Source organism: Phaethon aethereus (genome assembly GCF_964289735.1).
Source record: "Phaethon aethereus genome assembly, chromosome: 3".
NCBI lineage: Eukaryota > Metazoa > Chordata > Aves > Phaethontiformes > Phaethontidae > Phaethon > Phaethon aethereus.
In genome coordinates, this window is record NC_138576.1 from 2,643,159 (window position 1) to 2,667,343 (window position 24,185).

At 43.8% G+C, this 24,185-nt stretch overlaps 1 protein-coding gene across 1 annotated transcript in view; it reads left to right on the top strand.

The window, feature by feature from the left end:
• Positions 1–16,186: 16,186 nt before the first annotated feature.
• The window catches only part of MSRA (methionine sulfoxide reductase A), a gene marked incomplete at both ends in the record, with an annotated part of 305,267 nt that continues 297,268 nt past the window's right edge, over positions 16,187–24,185 (top strand). Inside the window, one exon of the mRNA XM_081997076.1 lies at positions 16,187–16,316. Coding sequence (XP_081853202.1) covers positions 16,187–16,316 — 130 coding nt within the window. The remainder of the gene's footprint in view (positions 16,317–24,185) is intronic.

The window sequence follows — 24,185 nt, forward strand, 5'->3', positions numbered from 1 at the left end:
CTTGCTCCTCCTGTTTTATATCTTGTATTTAGGGCTAGTCTTTCTGGTCAACCTTAGCAAGGGTCGAAACCTTGTTTGCCACTTGAGATTTAATTTGCTGTCTCTTTCTTACATCAGTAAGTGAATCTTTGATGTTCTCTCTGCCAGTCATTGTGCCTTTCTGCAGCTTTATATTTGGCTTGATGGTACTATCTTGCGAACACGACTGTCTTGAAGCAGAATAGCATTGATGCACAGACCGTCAATTAGAAAGAAGTCAATCTTGTTCTTCTTCTAATCATGTGGGCTTTCCCCTTTCCAATTCTTGGTGACTTTCCTCCTACAGGAAATGAGTAGGATCTTCTGGCTCTGACTATTATAACATTATACCACATGTGTTCTCTTTTGTTCTTAATTTCTCTTCAAAAGTGACTGCCTGCATTGCTTTTCCCATGTTAATGCTGGTGAAAAAATAGATTTTTATTTCGCCTTCAGCACCTCGTGACAGATCTTGAAACCTGTACTCATTGTACAGTTAACCATTGTAGTATGTATCTTTACTATTTCAGACACTAATTAATTTTATTTATCCTCTCGATGTCCCTTGCCTTTGCAAGAGAAAGGATAACGTGGTCTTGTCCCCACTTCATCGATGCGGTGTTTAGGCATGGGGAATTGGTACTCACCCAAGAAAGCACCAGAGAGGCATTGCAATGCCACCACACACATGGCTCCAGCACCCTCCTTCGGGGTTTCACCCCAAGATCTTCTCCCGTCACCGGTGCTTCCATGACACTAACTAGAAAGCCACCCCGAACGAGGACACGCTGCATTACCTGTAATACTTTGCATGGTTGTATGGTTTTAGGAGCTCATCATCTTGTACTGCCAGTAAATAAACGTATCAGAGTGATAATCAAGGTAGAATTCTGCTTTTAATTATACCCTTTGCGACACACTGAAATCAGCAGCATTGCACAGCCATGCCTGAATGCTGAAATGAGAAAACTGGAAAAATGTAAGTGAAAGGAATTTGGTAAAACTTTCCTGTTCTGACAGAAGTTCAGAAATGGAGTTTGGTTTTATGGAACTCTTGCTGAAGGCAAAATTTGGTCTTTCTGTGCTCTTTTCTTTCCTTTTCTAATTAATTTTTTATCGTTTTGTTCCTTAGGTCATGCTGGTTTAAAAAAAAAAGACTGAATGTCAAAACTACTAACAGCTAACTTTGAAAACCAAGTAATAATTCATTTAAAATCAGCATCAAACCAACGCCTCTCCCTAGTGTTCTCCATAAACTCCTGAAAAAATCAGGTGTTTCAACAAGAGCAGTTAATTATACAGACATAATGTGGAGCAAGACATTTATAAAATCCCCTAACGGCTGACCGAATGATCAGAGAATCACACAGCATTTGCAATTAAACATAGAAATATTCTGGATTTCTCATTGTGAGTTGCACTGTCAGTGGTCGTCTTATAGTGGCATATAATAAAACAGTTGCAACAGCAAAGAAGCCCCCCTCGAAGATCAGGTGATGAAAAAACACATTGTGATTCTGGATAATAGAAATTTGCACTGATTCTTCATCACTATCAGGTGAATTAGGTAGTTCCTTTCTTCTACGCTTTCCTAAGTTCCTCAGTGAGACAACTGCATACTGTCAAATAACTTCTCAGGTTAAACAAAGATTAAAAAATTCCTGGAAGCATTTTTATCCACAAGAAACTTGACATAGAGTAAAGGAATAAAGTAAGAAGGGAGTTGTCCCACTTGAAAATAAGTTTTTTTTCAAGCAGAAATGTCTCTCTTCCTTAGAAAAATGTGTGCCCTAGGTAATATCTGAGAACATTTTCACGTCCCTTTTTTGCTTGTTTTGGTAGAGGATCCCACATATTCTCCACGCTTGGTCTACAAGTCCCATGTTAAAGTCAACACAGATAAAGAGTGACTATGAAATTTTGAGGAAAACTTCCTCTGGGAGCTAACAAACCTTCCTTGTTTCTGCAGGTTTGCGAGGAAGTTGAAAATCTTTCACAATATCCCATGGAGACATACAATTTGTATTCAGAACGGGCTTCAGAAGTGACAGCAAGATTTTCCATCGGAGATTTCCTCAATTAACCCCAAGACATGCAAATTGGCATTTTTACTAATATTCTCCAAGGTCTCAGGCTGGTGATGAGCAGAGCGCTGTCTCTCATTAGCACACCTGTAAGAGCTCTGCAGCAAGCACGCACACCTCCCAGCATCTGAATGTTTTCCAAGTCTGTTTCCAAATCAGCAGCTCCACTCTTGTGAGAGGGAGAAGATGATGCCCAGAACCCACCAGAGTCTTATGCTGGTCAAGAATGTGCAGACCAACAGTGCCACTGTGTTTTGGTGTCAGTCATCTCCAAAGATTCTTAGGAGTAGGACTGAGAAAAGATTTAAACATAAGTATATATATATATAAAAATTTTATATATATATAAATATATATATTCTGGGTTTATTTTAATCCAGATCAGATCAGTTTTGTGGTCTGGCTCAACCCATGGCCTTCCAAATGTTTGGGGTGGTATAAAAAGAAGAATATGCCTGCAAAGAACACCCACAACCCAGGGAAGGTGGGACAACTTTGGTAAATGTTATGGTGATTTAAAGTGTCTTTTTCAGGGCTGATCTGCTTAGCACCTTCCTTGTAGCTGAATCTCACAAGGATTGGGAAGAAAAAAAAGGGGTTTCTAAGTTCTCCCGGTGGACTCTGTTTGGGAGGAGGGTTTCAAGGCATAGCTGCAATCTCAAGTTCTCTGAAAATATAGCGAATGTGGGTCTACCGCAAGATGTCTGAGTTCTCTACCCTCTCAACTACCAAAGAAAAGGAGCAATCTCTCCTTTTCTCCTTGCGCTTTCAAGGGGGTCTTTCCTCAGTGTTTACAAGAAAGCTCCCTGTGTGTGAGGGAGCTTCCAGCCTGCAAACCACAAGAGTTTGGAAAAGTCCTGCAGCACTGTAGGAGATCTCTCTGCTCTGGAGAGGAACATGGCTTAAGACACATTTTCTATGGGGTAGGTCTGGATGATGTTTTGACTAGGACTATGGGGCATGATGGAGAAGTTATGTGCAGGTGTAGCTACAGAGGTATCGCAGGCATCGAAAAGGTGGGTGCTGCCAGGTGGGTGCCTATCCATGTTAAGGGTCATTAAACGAAGTACATGAACAGCATTAGAAACAGAAGCTCCCACCTTCTGGGTAATGCCCTTTCCTCGCCACGAGTCCACACTCAAGCTCCCAGCTGTGAAGTTGCTCTCTTGACCTTCAGCTTGTCCTTCCTGGCCTTACAGTGTCCCGGTGTGAATGTAAAGGATGGCGGTTGTTTGGAAACTAAATCCTGGCCAAGAATTGTGTGTTCTGGAGTGAAAGGTACGACTGCAGATGAGAAAGACACAGTCGGAAGCAGTGAAGACCTCTTTGGACAATTCAGATCCTACTTCAGCGGGCACATAAAACAGGCAGTTAGGGCATACGTTGATGTGCTCCTCATATCAACACAACTGGTATAAAAAGACAAGATAGATGAACTGAATGGTCAGCTTTTGAGCGCAGATATGAACGTAATAGGCATTGCAGAAAATTACTGGGGAGAAGATAATCAGGACACTATCAGAGAAAACTATAAATTATACAGGAGGGGCAGAGTAATCTGCATTGTGGAGGAGTAGTGCCACAGGAAGAGTCACATCAGATGAGTAAATTAACTGTATCACAAGTAATAGCGATGCCAACAGGCTGAAATACCACACCCAAGAGGAGGACTATAACAGAGCCATTCCTCAGTTGCTTCACCAGGGTAGTGGCACTGCCCAGGGTGTCCTAAAGGAGACCAGAGATGCTGTTGCAATACAAGTTGCAATAAAAAGGGGAAAAGTTGTGTACGCTGGATAAATACCATGTCCAAACACGATACTGAGGCTAAATTTTTAGATACCTGTGAACAAATACTTCTTGGAGATGTAATCAGTGGAGAAGGAACTGCTGGTGCAGGCCAGGGTCATTATGGTATTATGAAAGAGACGCTCTGTATGAGAAGCCATAATGTACTGAGCTTCGGTGTTGTCGTAGGAACAAGAAAGCCAAAAACGTCACCAGTGCAGTCTTGGATTTAAAAAGGAGTCCTATGAAAAATGAAGCAGCTTGTTAGAAGGAAATTAGTTAAGAGCCACAAATGGGGGAAATGTTTGCAAGCAGCAGAGATATTGTTTAAAGATACCATACTAGAGGCTCAGAGAAAATACATAGAGTGTATCAAAACAGACTTTAAAAAGACCAAAATAAAACTACTGTAATTAAAGATCAGAGTGAAGGAGACTATTACAAGTAAGAAGACTTCATGTTCAAACAAGGAAAAAATAGGGAACATACACTCTATTAAAAAGGTAGACTAAATGATTTGAAGAACAACTTTCTAAGACCATGAACAAATTGTCAATCCTTGTCCAAACACGACTGGATTAAGAAGCCCGGCAGGCAGTACGAAGGGCCAAGAGAGGACCAGTGTGTAAAATGAATAACATCAGGCCGTAGTGTATGCATCGAAGAACACCAAAGGAACTCAAATCAGAATGGTTTGTACAGAGGAAATTGCTAGTAATTATTACAGAGAACAGAAATGTTAAGTGCATGACGTAGGGGAAGAGTCCACACAGGTTTTGCAGGCTCAAGTCTTGCTTAGCAGAACTGCTGGAGCTCTTCGCCAGCACCAACGAGCACATTAATCCAGCCGTGTTGCGTATGTGACCTTTCAAAAGCCCATACCAAAGGCTGCAAAGAAAAGCAAGCTGCCATGGGCATGAGATGGTATAAGAGATATACGGTTTCTCACCGATTAAAAGGACAAGCAACAAAGCATTTCGCAAGAGAGGGGGGTCGTTAACAGGATCCTAGTGCTGGGATGTGGACTGCTGAACAAATCTGATGATGTGGATGATGTATTTGCTGATGATATTGGATTATTCGAGGTCGTGCAAATGAAAACCAGTTGCAGAAACCTCATACCGCTGAGAGGCCGGGTGATAAAATGGGAGCTGAGATTCAGCGTCTGCCCTGGCAAATTAAAGTGCAGGTGGAAAAGCAAATCTAAATCTCTGACAAGTAATGAAGCCGAGTGAGGTGTCGTCAGTGGAGATGTGATCTTAGAGCTATGGCAGATAGGGCCACAAAAATATCAGAAAACCCACCGCCCAGTAGGAAATAAAAAAAAGTAAAAATTATTTTCCCCTCCAAGTGACAAACGGGATATTAGGAATTGTTAAAAAGTGAAAAAGAATAATTTCACATGTGTAAAATCCCACCTGGGGAATTTCTAGACTCCCCATTCAGCAAGAAAGACACTGACAAACCGGCGTGAGTCCATTGTCACCTTCAATAAGATTAGGAAAATGGAGCACATGGAATATGAAGGAAGGCTGAAGGAACTGGGTTTGTTCAGCATTACACAGAAAAGGCTGGAGATTTTATTGCCACCGTCAACTATCTTAAAGGAAGGTGCTGAGAAGATGGAACAAAACTTTTCTTGGAGGTGCACAGAGAAAAGACAAGATTCAAATGCACACAAGCTGCAACAAAGGAGGTTCTGGCTGGACGTATGGGAAAAAATCTCCACTGAGGGTGGTCAAACATTGGGACAGTGACTCAGGCAGTGGAACTGCCATCCTTGGAGATACCCAAAACCGAAGTGAACAAGATCCTGAGCAAACTGGGCTAAGCTGGCCCTATTCTGCGTGTCAGGTTTGTGGAGATATCCAAAGGTCCCTTCCAACCAGCACCACCGATAATTCTAGGGTTGCTTTATACGTCTGTAGCTCATGGTGCCCCTGCACATTGAAAAATGTGTGTGGTTCGAGCCCCCTTTCTTCCCCCCTGAAAAAGGACACTGTGAAGCTGGGAAAGTGTCAATGTAAGGATGATGGAGGCTGTGAAACAACATCAACACGAGATGGACGTGACTGAAACGGACAGTTGAGCCTGGAGAAGAAGGGAGGGATGTCTGCAGATCAACAAGTGCTATAAGGAGATGAGCAGAGAACGATTATAATTTCATAGTACAAGATCAAGACAGCACCTGAGGAAACGCCCGAGCTGCAGGTTCACCACAGGCCAAGAGGAGGTTCTGGGGAAGCGTCATGGTACGTTTGCCTTATTCTCAAGTTCTTCTACAGGTGTTTGTGAGTGGCCTCACCAGGAAGAGTAGGCTCCTCAGTGGAGTCCGTGCAGTCCTGCCATGGTTGGACCCATGCTGCAGTGAGCCTGGGGGGGAGGCAGCAGAAGACCCAGACACAAAAATACCTTCGGGAGGCTTGACTCAGCCTAGCATTTTGTATAAACTGGTAACAGGGGCAAGAGCTGGCCCAGTCCTTTCTCTGGCCTCGAATGCTGCTTGCATGTCTTAGCACATATCTTGCCTGCCGACACGTTTCTGTGGGTGAAGTCAAGCTTAGTGAAAGCGTTCAAGATGGAAGCTCATGGTGGATAAAGAGAAAAGCTGCTGCCAGGGTCCCTGTGCCTTGTAGCTCTGAAACCTTCTCCCTTCCCTTTTTAATAGGCAGAGCACTCCGCCATGTCTGTATTTTCATCCGGCAGGTTGTGAAGGGCAGAGGGAGGAGGAGGAGGAATGGTGGGTTTTGCAGCGGTTATTATTCTCTCTAGCGGCAAGCTGTATTTGTCTTTGGGGAAAGGTAACTAGTGCATGCTTTCATGACATCAAGTTAGATCCTGGAATGTTTAAAATAATAGGAAAGATGCATTTCCCATTGACTTCTTTGGGAGCAGCTTGCACATTTCTGCAAGCAGATGGTACGAAGTATATTACATTATCACTTATGTTGGGGGGCTTATTTTAAGGATGGAAGTGTCGTCTCTTGGTATTTGTGCCAGAACTGCTCATCCCCAAACCAAGATTTTTGTATCCTTCCAGCTATCCTGGAAAATATTTGAAGGAACATGCCGATCCCAAAGAGAGGTAAAATCTGTATTATCTTGTTTTTCTTCTGCATCTTTTAATGAAAAGGGAAAGCAATTTTAAAAATCCCCTTTATGAAAGAAGAGTCCAAATGGGCATTAATTGAACTAAAGGCAAATGTCCCCCAGACTTCATTGTAAATCTCCTCCACTTGGGTGAAGGTTCACATTGACGAACAGTGACAACATGAATAAGTAGTGCAAACATGACTACTAAAGACCAAGAAGTCTAAAGCAAATGCTGAATCATCAACGATATTTATAACCTCCCACACTCAGAATAGAAGGTACCAAGGGACTGCAATTACAGAGATATGACAAATGTTGAATTTTTAATGACTCCAGCTGTAGGACACTTCATTGTCCAAGAACATTGCTGCTGAAAGGTTGCTCAGAGAGGTGGTGGATGCCCCATCCCTGGAAACACCCCAGGTCAGGCTGGACGGGGCTCTGAGCAACCTGCTCCGGGTGAAGATGTCCCTGCTCACTGCAGGGGTGGGACTAATGGTCCTAACGGTCCCTTCCCACCCAAACCCTCTTGTGATTCTATGAGTCTATGAAAGTCATAACCTTTGTTTAATCCATGTACATTGGTTGTAAGTTATGCTCTGTCCAGTTTGTCCATAGAAAGTATTGCTATTGACTACCTCAAAAGTTTTGCAGCTCTCCCTACCCCATTTTTCACTGTTCTACTCCTCTCCATAATCTGGTCTTCTAAGAGACTACTTTTCCATGTTGCATCATTTTGATGCCTTATACCATATAATTGTTGAAACACACTCTTCTGTGAATTATCTGGAGTTTAATCCTCTTCACATCACTGTTTCTAAACTAGCCTGGTAATTCTACTCCATGACCGTGAAGAACTATATTCAATAAACAGCACCTGCACTGGGCTCATTATGGCTTTGGGATATTCCGTCTCATTTGGAATGTAAGTTCCTGGGGGCAGAAGAGGTGACAAAGTCCCACAGATTCCCCTGCGACTAAAATATCTAGATTCCAACAGAATTTCAATACTTACATATCTTTAATGACCTGGACCTGTGCCTTCCTGTACGTACCGCATAGCAATATACTGCATAGCAATTCCAATATAGAATGGAATCAAAAGTCAGAACATCCCATGGATGATAAAGAAGATAATTTAACAGGCAGTCAGATATATTTTACATATGCTGTTAATTTATTTTCTTCCAAACAGATTATTACCTGGCATTTAATTTCCCTCAAGAATCCAGATGCTGTCAGGAATTGTCCTGATATTTTTGTTCAAAACCGAGAAGCATTTCAGGTGTCTCTTAATCCATTTTATTATGATTTCTCCAGTGAAACTACCTTAAATATACAACCTTTCCATTTACATCAGCACTTGAGTGCATTTTGCCAAGCAATGACAGGCCGTGCTGCACATCTATTCCCAGAAGAGCTTTCTGTGTTGCAATTCAATAATCACCGTTATTGCTGGATGCCAGACCAAAAATAAGGTATCTGTGGTCAAAGCCCTAAAAATTTCTCATCACCGTGAATGAGATACCAGCTTTATTTTATTTTCACGCACTTTTCTTATGGACGGAGATGAGGAAACAGCTCCCGTTTCATAAAGATCATCTTCTCGGAGCACGCTAATTGCCTTGGTTTGTAGGAACTGACTGCTGCAGTGGAGGAAGGAGCCCACGAGAGGGCTCAGGGAAGCAGCCTGCATCCCTGGACCAGCATCCCTGGACCAGCATCCCTAGGAAGATGCTGGGCCCGGAGGGAAAGCTCATCTGTTCCATCACATTCACCGCAGTCCTTAAAACATCTCATACAGGGCAAGTAAATAAACAAGCAGTCCAAACAAATCAGCTTTTATTACTGTGGATAGTATCATACATGTATTTTTAATCTTTTGCCTGTGCATTTCTTACAAACTTTATTAATAACAGGGAATGTTGCAGTACGATGATATACGATAGCACTTAAAGCTTATGAAGCTCCCTTTCAGTTTTACGGTATTGGCACAGCAGGCTCTGCTGAGCACCACATGAGCACATTTATAAAAAGCTTATTACAGCATATAGCACAGGAGTTGTTTTTTTTTTTTTTTACTGGGAAACCAGCGCTATTAAATACGATTATTTCCTTTAGTAGGGCAGCGTAAACAACTCTGTCATTTGTTTTTATAAAGTCATCAGTGGCACTGCATACAAACCAGCACCGACTGACAAAGCCAAGGAATTTACTAGACACTGTGCAATGCATTGAAAACACTGGCAGAGCATGTTTGTGTTGCATAATTTTCCACAAAAAAAGGTAACTGATTCCATTACCTTTTTTTTTTAATCGTGCTGTTTTGCCGTCAGATGAAAACAGAATCACAAAGCAAGCCACATATATTTTGACCAAGTGTATACCTATGTGTATAAGCGAAACAGACTGCTAAAAATACATGTTAGGTGACATGTAATACTTTTTCCACTATCTAATCTATTACAAGTCAGCCTGCTAGGGAAAAATACCCTTGCTTTATTTACAGAAGTGATGTTTTTACAGATTTTGAAGGTATTCTGTGTTATCTGCAGAATTTATTATGGAAGATTTATAAAGGAAATCCAGTTATACACCAGTTCTTTGCACTTGCAAGCTAGATCACATCAGTACCTCCAGCAGAGCAGTGGGCTGTGCAGTTGCCTTAGTGAAATGTTACCCCAAAGCACAGGGACAGCTTACATGTTATCGCTGCTTATTTCTTCACTCTTGATAGTTTAAATAAATAAAAGTCCTTAATATACTTTAGCCACTTGTATGGATTCATGTGAACGGACTTAAGACTTTCAATCATTTGGGAAAACTTAAAAAAGACAAATATTTTAGCAAATATGAATTGGGTTCAGGAAGAAAAAAGGTCTTAGTAAGGAAGGGAATAAATCTTGAGGACTATGAGATCGCTAAGAAAAATCCGGAGTGGGGAATGTAAAATACTACTTAAGACTGGGAACGTGAAGGATATTGTGCTAAATAGTTACTTTATTTTCGAATGGCTAGCCAAATGTGTAATATGAACAATGTTTTTATGGGGTTGAAATTTGCTTTAAAATTCTGCATTTTTTTCCTAGGTGAATAAAGGAAAGAATTTCTGTCTAATCCTTCAGTTACCAAAAAAAAAAAATCAAGCTATCTAAGCTACTCACCAGGGCACTTGATGTGGGTTGAATGAAATAAGCCTCTCTGGAGAACCGTCCGTCCTGTCTGCTCCACTGTCTTATTTTAAGATGGGATGAATTATGCTCTGAAGATACTACTCTTCCTTTGTTTGCTATGCAAAATATCTAGATGCCCAGCTTGGACGTGTTGCCATATTTCTAAACAGCTGAAGTTGGGTATCAGTCCCAGCCAAAACTGTTTTCCTCTGCCCTCACCTGTGGTGATTTATTTCTATTCATAAAGCCCATCCTGCAAAATGAGAGTGCAAGGTGATAAAAACACAGAAATCCCAAAATATTGACAACTTTATTACCAAAGTTACGGTTTTACCAAGAGAAGGGCTGTGTCACGATGGCTTCCAAGTAGCGACATCTATGTTAAAATTTCAGATTTTAGCCAGGGAAAGACACTACTGACAATCTAACCTGGTATATGCAGCAGAGGCCACTGAATGTACCCAGTAATTTGGCCTCTCGTAAATTGGAACCTGACCTACAGAATACTTTGTCCCACAGTGGGAAATCTTGATTTAAGAACCTCAGGGCTGAGCCTCAGCTGCTGGTAACTTCTCTTAAGCCTAGGAAATTTACGGAGCTGTGGGAAGCCACGCCATTGAAGGAGATATCTGCTTACTCTTGGGCTCCCAGCTACCTGGCTGCAAAGTGTTAATTCAGTTCTACCAGGTGTTTGCATCTCTGCAGGACATAACCTCAGCGGTCAGAGAGAACCCTGCACACAGCTGTTTGCCAGCTTGACTTTTTATGTCTAGGTAGAATTTGGTTCAAGATTCGGAGACGTTTTAGGTGTCTACACGCTTACAAGGCACTCGAACTCTGAAGACTGATTGTCACTGGAAGCTGGAGTGAATGAGCTCCTAAACCTGCCATCATTTCTCAGCTGAATTGCTCTCCTCACACTGTTGATAGCAGGACTTTTTTCAGCTGCTCCCATATGGATGCTGAAAGCCCTCTGAAATGCTCTACAGCATCAGAGATGTCTGTGTGGAGCTTGCAGATATGACACAGGATGTTTGTGAGACCAGTGTCAACCTGGAGGAGGACCCAAAGTGCAGGTGATGTGCCCCAGGGCATCACAAATGGTGCTACACGCTTAAGCACAGGCAGCGAAACCAACCTCCGCATGACCAGCTCTTCCGTGACTATCGTGAGAGCTCAAAACCTGGCTCCCACAGAGACTGGTGGGCAGACACCAAAATGCAGGTGTCTGCATCACCTTGGCTTGTGTGAACTGGTTATAAAGATGCACCTTGAAGCTCCAGTGGCAGGTTACACCTGCCAGTAAGAAAACTTGCAGATAGCTTGCTTGTTGCATTAGCACTCTTTTTTTTTTTTTTTTCCCCTTAATTGCTGCAGTGCAATGGGAAAATAAAGAAGAACCATGTACCCTGCATTTTTGCCTCCTCCCTGGCACATACGGTAGACTCTGTTCTGTTAAATTGCCCATTGTTTTTGACATCCCTCTGTAAATCCCAAATCACTGCATTATTCTGAGGTACACTGCTGATGGCTTTTCTACGTCAGTTCCATTTTTAGTATAATTTATGTAGCTTAATCTGTATCTAAATGCTCATCTAGATCCCAAATGGAAGGCGGATGAATGACTGATTAATCTTCCTGCCTCTCTCTAGAAACTGTCTCACGTAGATTGCTTTACTGTATTAGCATCTTCGCTGTCCTTCTGGGGTAACAGATACAGCTGTTGGTACAGGAATTCAGGTCTCTTGTTTCCAAAAAGAATTGTGGCACTGAAAGTCTCCAGTTCCCTTGATTGGAAACCCTCAGAACCAGTTCACGTCTTTTTGCTAAAATTGGGGAACCAGTGGGTTTGTTCTGATGAAAATATGTTCTTCTTCGGCGATCTTGTTACCTGACCAGTCACAAAATGTGATTGCAATGAGGCAATCATCATAAGGTCAGTGCGTTTACAGCGATGTCATGTCGGCATCAGTCCTAAGCTCCATTATTTGACATTTTTATCAATTATGGAGAAGAACATGGAAAGTGATTTCTACCAGGTAGCAGCAGACCCAAAAACTGCAGAATCGGCAGCGACAAAAACAGGGGATTGGAACAAGTCTACGCTCATAATTTAAATGGTGCCAAGGACTAGGCATAGAACACAACTTTCTATGTATCTGCCATAATCATCTATTATAATTTCTATACGTTGGTAATAAAGAACCCTCGGGGGTCACAGCAGCGTACCTCTGAGGCTGGAAGGCCCAATGTTGCCCTTGGACAGATGAATGCAAAACCAAGTAGGAAACCACATTACATCAGCACTTGCTTTGGTGTGACCAGTACCAGAATGCTGTATTCATTATTCACATCTTCATCAAAGCAAAAAATCATCAGCAAGTATGTCATCTGAAAACCTGGAGAGGGTACAGAGAAGTTCAGTGACAATATGTAGAGAATTAGAAAACATACTTCACTCTGATCAACTCCCAGAGCCCTGTTTATCTTATCTTGAGGGATGACCACAGTCTACAGCAGTTGTCTGGATAACAAGAACTGTATAAAGGAAATCTCCTCATTCTAGGAAAGATAAGCTAAGAATTAATGGGTGGGAGCTGAAGCTAACCTAAAAATAAGGTGTGTATTTTTAACAGTAATCAAGTACTGAATAATCCACTAAAGTCTGTGGAGGATCTTTTTACACTGCATGTTTTCAGATTAAAAAAAAAAAAAAGCTTTTCCAGGACATGCACACTGCAGCACAAACCTGGCTTCATAATCAGTGCTGGCTTCATAATCAGTGTATAACCACGGAGATGGCTACATGGGGCTTTATTGGTTTCAAGACAGAGCAAATTTTGCTAGAGCGGAAAAATGCATCTATCCTAAAACACAAAGACTAGCAAATTTAACTCTGAAGGGAAGGATTATGTACAGTAAGCGTCAGGTCCTGGAGAAGATTCTGCACATTTTGAGCAGGTTCCTAGCGCCAGATGACTAGCAATTTGTGTAGAGCCCTGGCTGAAAGGACACAGGTAAGCCCACATCCCTTTTCTTCCTGTTCTCTCTCCCCCGTGCCTCTCTTCTTCCTTCTTCACGCTGGCTTCCTGAAGATTTTTAGCATATGCGGTAACACTGCCGCGCTGGGAATACTGTGATTATTACATGGGGATGCAAGCACTGTGTAGGTGCCTTAATCTAGGCTTTTTTCTTATATACTTCTATGTGTTGGTACATATGGAGTCTATGTTTATGTGGCAAGCACTATAAATGAAAAGATAATAATGTTCTGCTGCCTGCTTGGACAGGTAAATCTGAATCAAGAGAACTTTTAAAAGTTAGAATGCAATTTCCAGACTTTCCCACCCAGACCTCAGGCTGTGGAATGAGAGAAGGGGGTAGTCCATGCTTTCCTGAAATGCAAGTGGGATTTATCTAATTTAAAAAGTATTCTGTTTCCATGGAGCCAAGAAGCACCAAGCACTTTGGAAAATCAGCAGTTTTTATTTGAAAGTGGCATGATGGCTTATTACTATTTAATACTTTGGATCCAGTTACGAAGCAGGAATGCAGCGTGTGAAGTGCCATACAAACACAGAATGAAAGACCGTTTCCTGCCCGTAATAACTGTAATCTAAATGCATCAACAGCCCCACTATCCGTCACTGCTCTAACCACTGTTTTGTTGGAGTCCCACTGCCAACCTTTTCGTGCCCCGCTCTGCTGTCATCAGCCTCACAAATGAAGCAACTGAATGCAATGGGTGACAAAGCAATTTTCCCCCCCAAGAATTAATGTACCGGCAAGGACACCTATGATTTAAGAGATACACACAATATAAATAAAGAGGGACAGCATGTATGGCATGGAGGATTGCTGGGATCATCTGAGCGGAGACAACGCCAGCTTTTCAGCAGCTGGCATTTCAGAGCACATCAGGGCTCTGAAAGAACTCAGCCACTTCATCTGCAAGGCTGAACAGACAAACATTAGTCTGTTTTTCTGCCCTTCACCTCTGACTGACCTCGACTCATGCAAGGAACATGGCAATGGAAATTAACTGTTCACAAAGAGGCAGCAAGGATGCCGACAGTAAAAGATTCAGGCTGTGCATTCAGGTTCACAGGTAGATACATTAACCCTTACAGGAAAACTGCATTGCCACCCACTGTGGCATTAACTGCTGGGTTTTTTAGAAACACATTCTTGGTAGATAGTGGAGTGTGTATAGATATATATGGTGAAACAGAAGAAATGGAGACCAGTTATTCACTCCTGGTCAGTATAAAACCAGTGGATGGCATCATCTTTTGTGGCTTCTTACGAGGTAATAAACAGCTGGGAAACGTCAGCACGGGTGACACATAAATGAGAGAACAGCTGATTAGGTGAACATGTCTTATATGAAATCCACACTTTGTTATTGAGCATTTCTGCTTCTTACTAACTTGTACTGTCAAAATATCAGTTATTTTTCATACGCATCTCTGTATTCACTTCATTATTTAATGGATTTTCTTCATGTTCTTGCAGGATTTTTTTGGAGGTCACCTAAACCCTCTCCACTCCTAATCTCAATGATTCAACTGTATCAAAATTTAACAAAACTTGAAAAATTGTCTGCAATCTTGTGCTTAAAGATGATGTTGTTCACCTTTCAAACAGTGAATCTGAAAACAGAGATGGGACAGCTTGCCTCTCAGGTTCCCACATAAATTTTGAATTTTAAAGAAAGCCTGACTCCTAAAACATGAATTTCCTGATACTCTGGGTTCTTTTAGGAGCTTCTGGGAATTCTCAATATTGCTGTTAAGTATCCAACTCCTTTATAAATGTGAATTAAATTCTATGTCTCAAGAGTATCATATCCATGTAAAATCCAGCCTGATTACGAGTTGAATGGAACTGCATTCCGTCGTCATAGACCATTTTTGGAAAGAATTATCTGGCCTTCCTTTCACAGACTAGGCATTCGTCTGTTGTTTTATCATCTCCTCTCCTATTCATCCAACAACCCAACATTTTCAAAACTCTCCAGCTGAATTTTGCATTGAATTACTATCATTCCCCTTCTATAACTTCTTTGCGGCTGCTTACTTGTTCCTTGTCTTTTCCCATACTGTGAAATACACAGTGCAAGACCCACGCCTAGTTCACAACTCCCTTTGCAGGGTTTCATACAAATTTCCCTTCTGTCTATTGACCACGACTATCTGCATAGAATGATCTTCAACTGTTTAAAAAACAAAACACCATTCTAGAAGTCTTCTACGTTAGAAACCTGGTGGTGTTATACGTTCAATATGCATTATGTTACACCCAAAGACACGGCAGGTGTTTTTGACAAGTACTTATACTCTGTTCACTTCTTGTTGCTGTATATTTTTTTGCGAACGTATGTGCAGACACTGATCTCAAGATGTAGGCTACTTAGAGCACCTTCATAGAAAACATACTCTGCAAGATTGGCATGATGCAGTATATTGGTTAAGTATAACACAGGGGAGTGCTGCATGTATCAACAACCAGAAAACTCTGGGGGAAAAAAAAAAAAGAGATTATTGTACAATAAAGCATATTACTGCACGATGAGCCTGTGTGGGGTGCTTTGCTGAATACGTTTGCACAACCCTCCCTCAGCTGGGCGCACGGACAGCAAGCCAGGGGTGGATGTGACATGCATACATACCCCAAGAGGGGCACGCATACAAAACTCCCACCCGAGGCAGAGCCCACGCAAAAACACCCGGGGTACGGCTGTGCAAGGGGGCTCGGGGGCAAGCAGCAGACGGGAGCTCAGGGAGCAAGGCCGGGGACAAAGCGCCGCAGGCAGCGCGGAGGGCAAAGGCTGCTTGCGGGTGGGCGCACGCTGCTCCCGGCAGCTAAGCCCCGAGCCAGGCGGGCGGCTGGGGCCCGGCCAGGGCGCACAGACTCAAGGCCGCGGCGCTCCCCGCCGCCGCCCGGTAGGGGGCGGGCCCCGGGCCTCGGGCCCCGCCGCCGCTCACCCCTCCCCGCCCCGCCGCCACCTCCCGACTGCCCTCAGGGGCGATGCCGCCAGCGCCGTCGCGCCTCCTCCGCGCACTCTGCAGCTCCACCTTCCGGATGGGCGACTCGGCCTCCACGCTGCCGCAGAAGGAAAAAGCGCTCCCCGGCAGGAGCCAGCGCATCCCGGTGGCAGGTAGGCACGGCCCCTCCCCGCTTCCCCCCCCCCCTCCACCCCCGGTGGCGGCGGCGGGGCAGGAGAAGCGGAAGGCCGCTCGGCGAGAGAGAGGTCGGGGCCGCTGCCTCCGGCGGCTGCCGTGCGCACGCGCGCGGCCCTCCTACCGTGGCGGGCGGTGCCCGCGGCGGCGCCTGCGCGCGGGGCTGGGGCGCATGCGCGGCGGGAGCTCGACCTTGCCCGGGGGGGGGGAGCGTGGGTGCATGAAATGGCGGGCGCGGCGCGGCCCGTCGCTGCTGGCCGGCGGCTGGGCCGGGGGACTTGAGGCGAGAGCACGGAGGGTGCCTTGGGAGCGGGCTTGTTTCGTGATTTAGCTGCACGGTGACGTTTCCTGTGCACTCGTGTCCTAAGAATAGGAGTTACTCGATTGCTGGAGCAGCCAGCAAGCACGCACCTGCTTTTCTCTGGGACATACATGAGTTTTCTGTTTAATTTTTAGGGCTGTTAGTAGTGCTAGCCAGCGTTTTAAACAGATTTCCCTACTCCTTTTTCTCTTAAATACTAATACCTAAAAATAATACCGAATCATAGCATCACAGCAGGGTTTGGGTTGGACGGGACTGTTGGAGGCCATTTAGCCCCACCCCTGCAGTGAGCAGGGACATCTTCACCCAGAGCAGGTTGCTCAGAGCCCCGTCCAGCCTGACCTGGGGTGTTTCCAGGGATGGGGCATCCACCACCTCTCTGGGCAACCTGGGCCAGGGGTTCACCACCTCGTTGCCAAAAATTTCTTCCTTACATCTAGTCTGAATCTCTCTTCTTTTACCATTTTCCCTTGTCCTGTCACTACAGGCCCTGCTAAACAGTCTGTCCCCATCTTTCTCTTCAGCCCCTCCAAGCCCTGACAGCTACACTAAGGTCTCCCCGGAGCCTTCTCTGCTCCAGGCTGAGCCCCCCCAGCTCTCCCAGCCTGTCCTCCCAGCAGAGCTGTTCCAGCCCTCGGAGCATCGCTGGGGCCTCCTCTGGCCCCGCTCCAGCAGGTCCATGTCTCTCCTGTGCCGAGGGCTCCAGAGCTGGACGCAGCACTGCAGGGGGGTTTCCCCAGAGCGAGGCAGAGGGGCAGAATCCCCCCCCTCACCCTGCTGGCCACGCAGCTTTGGGGGCAGCCCGGGACACGGCTGGCTTCTGGGCTGTGAGCGCACGTTGCTGGCTCATGTTGAGCTTCTCACCCAGCAGGACCCCCAAGTGCTTCTCCATGGGGCTGCTCTCCATCCCTTCATCCCCAGCCTGTGCTGATACCGGGGGGTTGCCCCGATCCAGGTGCAGGACCCTGCGTGGTGCCAATGTCCTAACCTTAATGTTTGAAAAGTGTTTTTAAGTTCTTCAAAGTTTTTAAGTTCTTAAAACCCCAGTAATTCAGTGATTCTCCAGTACTCCTTTGATTTTGAGTACATGTGCGCTGACATGTAAGCAAAGTACTTAACCTGACATCTTGCATAATTGCAGGTACTTTCTAACAGAGCTGAGATCATCTTGCGCTGGTGCAGAACTCACACTTCTCCTCGTTGACCTTCGTGAGGTTTCTGTTGGCACAGACCTGAAATTTTTCAAGGTCTCGATGGATGGAAGCTCTGACTGCTTGGCATGTCCACTCCCACCCTCTGATTAGCATTGCCCTCAACTTTGCTGAGTGTGTTTTCTGTCACATCATTCGTGTTATTGTTTAAGATATTGAATGATACTGGCCCCAGCATCAGCCCCTGGGGTAACCTGCTACACAGTAAACATCAAGATATTGACCACTGCCTTGTGAGTCTGGTGATCTTGCCAATTTTTGACGTGTCTGGTGTCTAGCAGTCTGTTCTTCAGCCAGTACTTTCTCGGCTTCCAAATGCAAATGCTGCAAGAGATGGTGTCAGAAACCCTGCTAAAGTCAACGTGTATTCCACTGCTTTGCCCTCATCTGCATAGCCAATCATTTCATCGTTAAAGGGAACCCAACTGGTCAAGCATGATTTACCTTTGGTAAATACATTGACTATTCCTGATTACTTTCCTGTTCTCTTCGTGTTTGGAAATCATTTCTGAGGACACACTCTATGATCTTCCCTGGGACTGAGCTGAGGCTGAGCAGCCTAAAGTTCCTCAATGCTCTTTTTGCCTTCTTTAAAAATAGCTGTTACTGTAGCCCATTTCTAGTCATCAGAGATCTCCCTCAGTCAACAAGATTTTTCTAGATATCATTATACCTAAATCTGTCACAGCATTCTGACAGTCACACCTGCAAGCATCCTCCGCAGCCGAGGAAAAAACCCACATGGCTCCTTGGACATTTAACCTCTTTAGGTAGCCATAACCCATTAGCCCCCACATTACTGCTTTTCTTACTGACTGTGCCAGTGCATGCACAGGTTTTGGACCAGTTTTTTTTTCTGAAGACTTAGACAAAAGAGATTTTGAGTACTCAAGTCTTCTCTGTGCTACTAGGCTGTCTTCTGTATTTGTCAATGCACCCAGATTTTCTCTAAGCTTCTGTTTTACTCTTGTAATTTTTGTGGCATCATTTCTTATTACTGTTTACGTCCCTAGTTTTAACTCCAGCTTTGGCCTTTCTGATTCTGTGCCTAAATGCCTAGGCAAGGCATTCTCCATACCTTCTTTGTTGCTTGTTATTGTTTCTACTTCTTGTATGCCCTCTCCTTGCATTTTAGTTCATTAAGCAGATCTGTGTTTCTGATGAAGTTCCCAGTTTTTCTGCATGATATTTTGTTCCTTAGCTCTCTTAGAAAGTTTTTGTCAAAATTTAGATGACCCTGAAGGGCCCTTTCTCCCTTTGACGGCCTCTCAGGGACCTCTACCTAGCAATTCCCCAAATAAGCCAGAGTTTGAGCTCTGAAAGTCCAAAATGCTAAAACTGCTGTTTACCTTTCTAGCCTTCCTTTGGATCCTGAACTCCATTGTCTTGTGGTCACTGCTGCTGCAATGCCACCAGTTCTTCCCTGCTTCTGAACAGCTGGTCAACAGCCAGCCGTTATCCCTGGTGGTCCCTCTGGCACTTTTGGTATGAAATTGTCACTAGTGCAGCTTCCTGAATTGCTTGCACAATTTCATGTTACCCTCCCAGAAGGCGTCTGGGAACTGAAATCTCCCAGGAGGACCAGAGCCAGCAGTCTGGAGACTTCTTCTAGCTCTTTGTGGACAGCCTCATCCTCTTACCTCCTATTGGTCAGGTAGCAGACTCCAAACCACACCATCTCCAGTGTTTCCCTCCTGATCTTGACTCAGACTCTCAGCAGACATGACTTAATTTTCACGTTGGAGCTCTGTGCTATCAAGGAATTCGTTTCAGTAGAATGCAGCTCCCCATCCTATTCTCCGGTACGAATCCTTCCTACATACCCCGTTGCCATGCATGACACTGCTCAAGTTGTGTGTGCTGTGCCAGGTCTCTGACTCTGATAGGTCTGTGATCACACTTGGACATTTAAGTCTTCTTCTTTGTGAACCAAACTCTGCCTAAGTGTGCAGACACTTGAGGAAAACATCTGCCAGACCTTTCTTTTAAGTGGTAACTAGCACTGATCCTAACCTAGTGACCTGAGGTGTCCATCCTGTTCATCATCAGTGGTGTTGAGGCCAGTTAGAAACTGTTTCCTAGGTGAAGAACTGCAGAGCATTTAGTTTCTTGTCTGTGTGGTCTCTTTGGAGATCCTGTTGATCTCCTGCTCCTCACCCCCGATGTGTTATAACGTGCTCACTTCTTGCAGCTCTTTCCCTTGCGCTGCAGCAACTAGGTCTGCCGGAGCACAGCTCCCAAAGGTGAGGCGGCTCCACAGCTGTGCTCCCCACGGAGGAGCCCCAGGCTTTCCCTGCAGCCTGAGACCGCTCTCAGGAGTTCAGTCCGCAGGGAGGCTGCTCAAGTACAAGAGGTGGCAGCGCCGTCTGGGTCAGGGCATTGTCCCCTGAAAGGTGTTTTCACCAGCTGAGGGTTTTCTTCTGTGAGCAGCACTTCTTTGTGTCTCCTGCACATTGTGTTAATTGGATTGCACCTGCTTACGCATCCTGGTTCCGACGCTCCAAGTTCCTGATGCTTTCTGGGTGTGAGGTGGACATGAATGTGCTCTGCCCCGCGGTGAGGTTTGTTGTTTGGCGGGGACCCTCTTGCGCTGAGAGCTCTTGATCGCCGTTCGCAAACCTTGTGAGTACAGAGAAGCTCAGGCTGCTCCCTCCTTTGCTGCAGTCCAAAAAGCAGAAAAGAAAGCTGAGCGGCTTCAGCTTGAAAGTTGGGTTTAATCTAGTCTTGTGAAAAGCTAAATGGCATTTCTGTTAATTGGTAACTTGCTGACCACGGAATTTGGGGACAGACTTTTTAGGAGGCCCCTTGCTACAAGGATGGACCATTTTAAACTAGAAGAGGGTAGATTTAGACTAGATGTAAGGAAGAAATTTTTGGCAATGAGGGTGGTGAACCCCTGGCCCAGGTTGCCCAGAGAGGTGGTGGATGCCCCATCCCTGGAAACATCCCAGGTCAGGCTGGACGGGGCTCTGAGAACCCTGCCCTGGTTGAAGATGTCCCTGCTCACTGCAGGGGGTTGGACTAGATGGCCTCTAACGGTCCCATCCCACCCAAATTATTCTATGGTTCTGTGATTATGTGAAACTTGACCTTGTCTGTGTAACTTTTTTTTTTTTTTATTGTAAGGTTATTACTAATTTAGGATCTGAGTCTAAGAAAATTATGCAGTTAAGCCTCGTGTATTACACAGCTTTCTGTGAAGTGACTGGAAGTAGTTGGTTTGTGATACAGTGGATTCTGTTTGTTAAAAGTCAGTTAAAACAGGGAAAAAATACCATACTGTGAGCTGAAAACAATACAAATATTAGTAAGCTTCACTGAGTCTTTTTGTTATCAAGTTGGATTTATCTGATCTTCAACAAATTTCATAATCTGGGAATTAGAGTTTGTTGTGCTTTTTTCTTTCCTTGCAGTAGAGCTGCTGCGTTCATTTTGGAAAATTACTTCTTTCATATGATTTCTGCATAATGGTGCGATATGATGTTGTGCTTTATAGTAAAATCACATATTATTTATTGCTTCTTCCTTTTTACTATAACTCTAGTTTTCAGAATTAATTTTAGTTACATTACTGCTGAAACATGCCTATGTTTTATGAGTATGTGAGTATATATTGCTTACACTATTTAATTGACTAATTTATTTTATGATAGTGGTAGGAGCCCTAGTCAAGGAGCTCTAATAACATAGAGGGAACGTCCTGTGCAAGATGTTGTGTAATAACACATTTATACATACACACACACTATTTTTTTCTGGTAGGTAGCCTGAGATAGCAGAGTATAGTAAGTTAAAGGAATGTTTTGTCCCACTGGTCCCAATGAGTAGTGTCAGGAAAAATCTCCCCTCTCTGTGGTCTCAGGTATGTTCCCAGCAGAGGTACTTACTTTCTAACATATGCATCTGTAGTGGGTTAACTTTTTTTAGGCAGTAAAGGTACAGCTCATGGGTAGACAGTCTTACCATTGCTTAAACCTGTTAAGCCTCTTAGCTTTGTATTTATAGATTAATAGAGCAATAATTACGAATGTGGAGGAGGTCACGGTGAACTTCAGTCTGACCTTCTGTATAAAAAAGAGCACAGCATTTCTATGAATTAATTCTTGCTTGAATCAGGTCATGCTCTTTAAAGAAAACATTGATTAAAAATGTTATTTGACAGAGGATTCACTGCAAAATTTCATAAATTGTTCCCATGTTTCATGACACTCTCCATTAAAAAGGTGCATATTTTGAATCACTTTGTTATGTTTCAACTTCCAACCATTGCAGCTTGGTACAGTTTTCTTCATGAAGATGAAAACCACGGTAGTATGTGTTTTCTGGTTTTCATGAAATGCGTTTAGATCATAATTAAATTGCTGCTTAGCCTATTTTTTCAAAAAAGTGAAGACTTCAATGAAACATAAATGAAGCAAAGTGGATTTTTATAGTCAGCAGAAGGCATGTTTTTTGATCATTTATTAATTTTTGTTTCTTTTCCTTAAATTGTCATGAATTACTTCATGTCTTCCTTAAGTTTTGGATATCAGAAGTAGACATGGGATTTTACTAGTGATAGGGTTAGTGTCAACTGCGGTCTTGTTTCTACTCAATATTTTCCTGTTTGTGTATCAAAGGATAACTAAAATTTTGGGTTAAAGTGTTGCACTGGGAGCTTTGTGTTTAAGCCATCATCTCCTGCATACCTAAGAGCTTTTCAGGTCATTGATATAGTGTCTGATTCTATTTTTAATTTCATGAATTGATCTGCATTTGCTTCGACTATTTGATTTAATTCTAGATATGTATATTTTAATTTAAATTCATGCAACAGTGAATTTCATTTCTATGTGGAATTAGTACTTCAACATGATGTGCTCAATTCAAGAAAAAGTTGCACTAAGTATTTTTGCTGAGACATCTGGAGAGGAATGTGGCTAGTGAGCATAGGGAATTGAGATTTCGATAGGTCTCACCCTCATTGTTTTATTATTATTATTGTCTTCAGATGTAGCAGGAATATCTCAGCTTTCGTTGCCTTGATATTGTTAGAACAAGTACATGATCTTTGAGTGAAAGGATGGCTCTGCCTAAATGCGGTTAAGCTGGACATGGTGCTCAGGGGGATCTTACCGATGTGTATAAATACCTGGTGGGAAGGAGTAGAGGAGATGGAGACAGGCTCTTCTCACTGGTGCCCCATGGATGGACAAGAGGCAATGGGCACAAACTGAAATGCAGAAAGTTCCATTTCAACACAAGAAAACTTTTTTTCTCTGAGGTTGGTTGAACAGTGGTTGCGCAGAGAGGTTGTGGCTTCTTCATCCTTGGAGATAGTCAAAATCTGACAGGACACAGTGCTGAGCAACCTGCTCTAGCTGACCTGACTCTGAGCAGGGGAGTTGGAGTAGGTTATCTCCAGAGGTCCCTTCCAACTTCAGCTGTGCCGTGACTCTATAAATCCTCTTAGTTTAGCTGTGGTAGTAGCAGCACTGTCCATCCCGTCTAGGATACCTCAGCAGTTACAGAATTCCCTCAGGATCTTGACGATCCTCGTCCGTGGGGAGGCTGAAATGACATCCTACGCAGATATATGGAAATAACCAGCCAAAGCGTACCTGGGGTGATGGCGTTTCTTTAGGTGACTGCAGGAGGCTGGAGCCAGACCCTCAAGTCCTCTCTTTGTGGCCACACTGCTTTTGCATTTCTGCACGTGCAACAGGCTGACCCGTTGCGGAGTGGGGCATGCTCAGTCTCGCCGGGTACTCCAAGTCCACGTGCTTAGAATATACTTCTGAAACGTGTTTCAGTTTTCCCCAGGCTGAGTGCAGGTATGTCAGTTTTTTTCTGAACTTCCTAGAGAATGTACTGAAGTTTTACAACAGGGATCGCTCGCTTTTCCTTCAGAGACATCTTTGTTCCATTAAATTTATGCAGAACATAAACAGGTGTTTTATGGGAACTGCTTTACTCTTCCTATTCTGTCCCCTGCCTGCTGAAGTCGCACTTGCATTTCACAGGGTATAGAGAGATTGGCTTCCACCCCAACTGACTGTATGTGCATGAAGAATAGTATACCTTATAGACTTACAGGGAGTTTATTTCACAAGAGATTTTTAAATGAGATGGTTTTAGGTATCGTATGTCCCGTTAGGAGTTGTTTAGTTGATTTCTAATGTTGCCTTTAGTGGGACATCTTTTGAAGCTTAATAGTTTCCAAACACAATGAACATTCAGAAGCAGAAGGAACTCTTGAAATTGTTTTACTTCTATACATGTTTGGTTTAGTAGAATTTCTGCCTGTGCTAATCTTTTTTTACCGTTCTTAAACC